The following is a 5,000-nucleotide window of genomic DNA, read 5'->3' on the forward strand; positions in this document are numbered from 1 at the left end:
TTGTGCTCCCATATGAGCCGTCCAATATTTCAACGTAGTCATTGGGGCAGTTGCCATTTTTCTCCGCCTGTAATTGAACAGAGAGCACAAAGACAAATTGTGAAAGGTCGAAATTACCAACGCTGATTGGCTTGGAAAGACTACTTGTTGTCTGTGTGACAAAACTATTTGTTCATGATTGGCTAACTCTGTATGCAGTTTTCGAGTACATTTAGAGCCCCAAAGCCTGACCGATTAAAGCCCTTTGGTTTCCAGCTCACTTGACATGATTCGACAAACATATGAAGAACTGAATGGAAGTTATGATCCTCGCAGTTATGAACGCAGTTTTAGCAATTGCTATATCATTTCTTTCATTGATTCATTCATCACTGGAACATTTGAATCCACGAATGATCAGCTCCTAACGTCAGTGGCTTTACAGCTCAGTTGGTTATTGTGTCGCACCAGTATCACGAGGACACGGGTTCAAGCCGCGTGGAAGTCTGAATTTTGCAGGATTTTTTACGTAATCACGGCTAAAATTGCGTTCATAATTGCGAGGATCATAACTTCACTTCATTTCATATCTACAGTTCAATATATGTTTCATTTCATATATCATTTCCTTCATATGAATAACTTTGCCTATACCAGGAAAAGCGTGCATATAACAAAGAAAAGAAGGTCGATGGATACTGAAATAATCATTTCTAGTATATACTTAAACAGTGGATAGCGTTAAAGGCACGCCCTGATTTGCTACTCAACTCCGAATATCCTTTGCTGTTAACCTCCGAACACCTCCCGAGGGATTTGCACCTGGAAAATTGTAATCGTTGCAGGAGTAAATGAGCCAAAATCACGTTTCTGTGCTATATTATCCCACTGTCGTAGTATATACTAAAACAACTATTCAACTCAATGTTGGCGGCTAGTGGTCACCGTGAAGCGGCGAGGTAAATATCTACCACTAGCCACCTCAACATCGGTGAATAGTTCTTAACTATTCCCCCATATATTAGTCCAACGGAAAACGAAAATTAAAGCTCATCTAAACATAAATTAAAGTTAGAAAGCAGACAAAGAATTTCTACCGAGTCATCAGTAAAGCTGGTCATCTGAAAGAGAAAAAAATATTTCATTATTATAATTCGAGCTAGAGTCACAGCAAATGAATGTTAATTGAAGTTAAGGACTTTGAAAATAGAATTATTTCATTTCCTACCGAGAAATCTTGAAAGTTGATCTCAACCAAATTTCCCTTGGCAACTTGAAGCAACCAATAACAGTCCAAATTTGACTGATATGCTGGGTAGTCGGGAGAGTAAATATCACCCGTCCAGCTTGTGATATTTTCATTCTGACAGGGTTGCGCATCTACACATGCGAGAAAAACAGGGTATGCAATAATTAGAAAATACAAAGTTTGCTATTGGTTAATGACTAGCCCATGGGGGATTGTTGAGAGCGAATCCAGGTACTCGTGGGAGGTGCGGTGGCCTAACGGTTAGCGCGCTGGACTCCGGATCGAGCGGTCTGGGTTCGAGTTCTGGCCGGGTCATTGTGTTGTGTTCTTGGGCAAGACACCTAGGTGAAAAAGTGAATACCCGTAAATTTAATGCTAGGGGTAACCCTGCGATGGACTAGCATCCCATCCAGGGGGAAATAGAAATACTCCTTAGTCGCTTCATGCTTCAGTAACCGGAGATAAGCGCTGGCCCGAGGGCCCACCACTAAGGCTCGAAGCAATTTACCTTTACCTTCACCTTAATCTGGGTACTCAGTGAATCAAGTCAAGGTTAATTTTTCCAAATTAACCTTGTCTGTTTGTATTTCTCAGGAATGCCTAGTGAATCGCCATCCAAACGGGAATAGGCTGGTGATTTTAAGTAATTAACCCTCCCTACTCTACTGTACTTAGTTAATTTTCTGGGGGATTTGGCCGTGCATCACCGATCGACCGGAGAGTAGTGACGTGATCCTGATTGCAGGATTACAGTGTGGTTGGTTCAGTGGCCGAGTGGTTAAGGCATCCGACCGGTGATCGGGAGACCCAGGTTCGATTCCTGGCTACGTCACATTTTCACTTAATCACTAAGTTGTGCTGATTTCTGTTCCCAAATTAACCTTGTATATAATATAATATAATATAATATAATATATATATCAGCGACTTGTTTCAGAGGACGGTGATCATAGTTTCATTCCTAGTTCCTATGTATGACAATGATCGACGCACAACCCCAAAGTATACTAACTGACAATTTTTCTTGCTTTTCTCGCGCATTCTACCTTGTGCTTCGTAGGTCATATAAAATCCTGCAAATTCATTGTCTGTATCCGTCTTAAAATAAATCCTCATTGGGCCTTTACTTGTTATGGTAGGAGGCAGCACATCAGCGCACACGTGTATCACTTCCGGTGACGTATCAGTGTTTCCTTCTCGTACTGAGACCCAGTCGTAGGAGCAATCCTCTTTCTTTTCTAATTCAAACTTATGGAAAGTCAGCGTGATATCATATCCGAGACCCAAATCAATCAGCCACACACACTGTATACTGCTTGGATAGTCATTTGGGTGATTTGGAGACATAATTGTTCCTGAGACAGCAGTAAGGTTTACTTGACAGACACCTTAATACAAACATAATTCGAAATATAAATTAGGGCGCTCTCTGGGAAGCAAACTTTAATATATCACACCAAGCTCGTTTAGTATCACCCAAATATTAACTATCCGATCCAATCTCGTCCCGTTTTAGCTATGTATGCATGCTTGGTGTTTCACAATATTTTAGTTACTGGAGTGTTGTGTTCCATCTAATCGCCAATGTGTATCGGAATTGTCTCAAACTGTGCAACATTGCTCTTAACCTTAATTAATTAATTAATTAATTAATTAATTAATTAATTAATTAATTAAGGGTAATGGCTGGGAAACACACATACCACTATGTCTTGCAACGAACCCACGATTACTGATTTCATTGTCTGTGTGCATATGAAGAAGTAAAAAGTTACTGTTGGAACGAAACACTCTTCCGTCAACAGGAAGGGAAAAGCCACATAGCTTAGCGATGCGGTTTGTGCTCCCATATGAGCCGTCCAATATTTCAACGTAGTCATTGGGGCAGCTTCCATTTTTCTCCGCCTATAATTGAACAGAGAGCACAAAGACAAATTGTTAAAGGTCGAAATTACCAACGCTGATTGGCTTGGAAAGACTACTTGTTGTCTGTGTGACAAACCTATTTGTTCATGATTGGCTAACTGTGTATGCAGTTTTCGAGTACATTTAGAGCCCCAAAGCCTGACCGATTAAAGCCCTTTGGTTTCCAGCTCACTTGACATGATTCGACAAACATATGAAGAACTGAATGGAAGTTATGATCCTCGCAGTTATGAACGCAGTTTTAGCAATTGCTATATCATTTTGTTCATTGATTCATTCATCACTGGAACATTTGAATCCACGAATGATCAGTTCCTAACGTCAGTGGCTTTACAGCTCAGTTGGTTATTGTGTCGCACCGGTATCACGAGGACACGGGTTCAAGCCGCGTTGAAGTCTGAATTTTCCAGGATTTTTTACGTAATTGCGTTCATAATTGCGAGGATCATAACTTCACTTCATTTCATATCTACAGTTCAATATATGTTTCATTTCATATATCATTTCCTTCATATGAATAACTATGCCTATACCAGGAAAAGCGTGCATATAACAAAGAAAAGAAGGTCGATGGATACTGAAATAATCATTTCTAGTATATACTTAAACAGTGGATAGCGTTAAAGGCACGCCCTGATTTGCTACTCAACTCCGAATATCCTTTGCTGTTAACCTCCGAACACCTCCCGAGGGATTTGCACCTGGAAAATTGTAATCGTTGCAGGAGTAAATGAGCCAAAATCACGTTTCTGTGCTATATTATCCCACTGTCTTAGTATATACTAAAACAACTATTCAACTCAATGTTGGCGGCTAGTGGTCACCGTGAAGCGGCAAGGTAAATATCTACCACTAGCCACCTCAACATCGGTGAATAGTTCTTAACTATTCCCCCATATATTAGTCCAACGGAAAACGAAAATTGAAGCTCATCTAAACATAAATTAAAGTTAGAAAGCAGGCAAAGAATTTCTACCGAGTCATCAGTAAAGCTGGTCATCTGAAAGAGAAAAAAATATTTCATTATTATAATTCGAGCTAGAGTCACAGCAAATGAATGTTAATTGAAGTTAAGGACTCTGAAAATAGAATCATTTCATTTCCTACCGAGAAATCTTGAAAGTTGATCTCAACCAAATTTCCCTTGGCAACTTGAAGCAACCAATAACAGTCCAAATTTGACTGATATGCTGGGTAGTCGGGAGAGTAAATATCACCCGTCCAGCTTGTGATATTTTCATTCTGACAGGGTTGCGCATCTACACATGCGAGCAAAACAGGGTATGCAATAATTAGAAAATACAAAGTTTGCTATTGGTTAATGACTAGCCCATGGGGGATTGTTGAGAGCGAAATCCAGGTACTCGTGGGAGGTGCGGTGGCCTAACGGTTAGCGCGCTGGACTCCGGATCGAGCGGTCTGGGTTCGAGTTCTGGCCGGGTCATTATGTTGTGTTCTTGGGCAAGACACCCAGGTGAAAAAATGAATACCCGTAACTTTAATGCTGGGGGTAACCCTGCGATGGAATAGCATCCCATCCAGGGGGGAGTAGCAATACTCCTTAGTCGCTTCATGCTTCAGTAACCGGAGATAAGCGCTGGCCTGAGGGCCCACCACTAAGGCTCGAAGCAAGTTACCTTTACCTTTACATTAATCTAGGTACTCAGTGAATCAAGTTGGCAAACTTTCTTGGAAATTTAAATTGTACCAAACTGTTAAGAAACGTGGTGTAAATTGCTGGCAATCTGCGATTGATTTTCACTTACCTCAGACGCTCTCGTCCATACACCTTATTCCAATATGGCCGCCATTTAAATATTCTTTTGTTTTTATTCAAAATAGCCCT

General features: G+C 40.7%; 1 protein-coding gene across 1 annotated transcript in view; it reads right to left on the reverse strand.

Annotated features, from left to right (window-relative positions):
- Positions 1 to 5,000, reverse strand: part of LOC138001146 (cubilin-like) — a 43,652-nt gene that overhangs the window by 34,127 nt on the left and 4,525 nt on the right. Inside the window, exons 4-10 of the mRNA XM_068847808.1 lie at positions 4,262 to 4,413; positions 4,131 to 4,154; positions 2,932 to 3,133; positions 2,275 to 2,616; positions 1,208 to 1,359; positions 1,077 to 1,100; positions 1 to 67 (exon numbers count right to left, since the gene is read on the reverse strand). The exon at positions 1 to 67 is cut by the window's left edge and continues 135 nt beyond it. Coding sequence (XP_068703909.1) covers positions 1 to 67; positions 1,077 to 1,100; positions 1,208 to 1,359; positions 2,275 to 2,616; positions 2,932 to 3,133; positions 4,131 to 4,154; positions 4,262 to 4,413 — 963 coding nt within the window. The remainder of the gene's footprint in view (positions 68 to 1,076; positions 1,101 to 1,207; positions 1,360 to 2,274; positions 2,617 to 2,931; positions 3,134 to 4,130; positions 4,155 to 4,261; positions 4,414 to 5,000) is intronic.

Source organism: Montipora foliosa, chromosome 4 (assembly GCF_036669935.1).
Source record: "Montipora foliosa isolate CH-2021 chromosome 4, ASM3666993v2, whole genome shotgun sequence".
In the NCBI taxonomy this organism is placed as follows: domain Eukaryota; kingdom Metazoa; phylum Cnidaria; class Anthozoa; order Scleractinia; family Acroporidae; genus Montipora; species Montipora foliosa.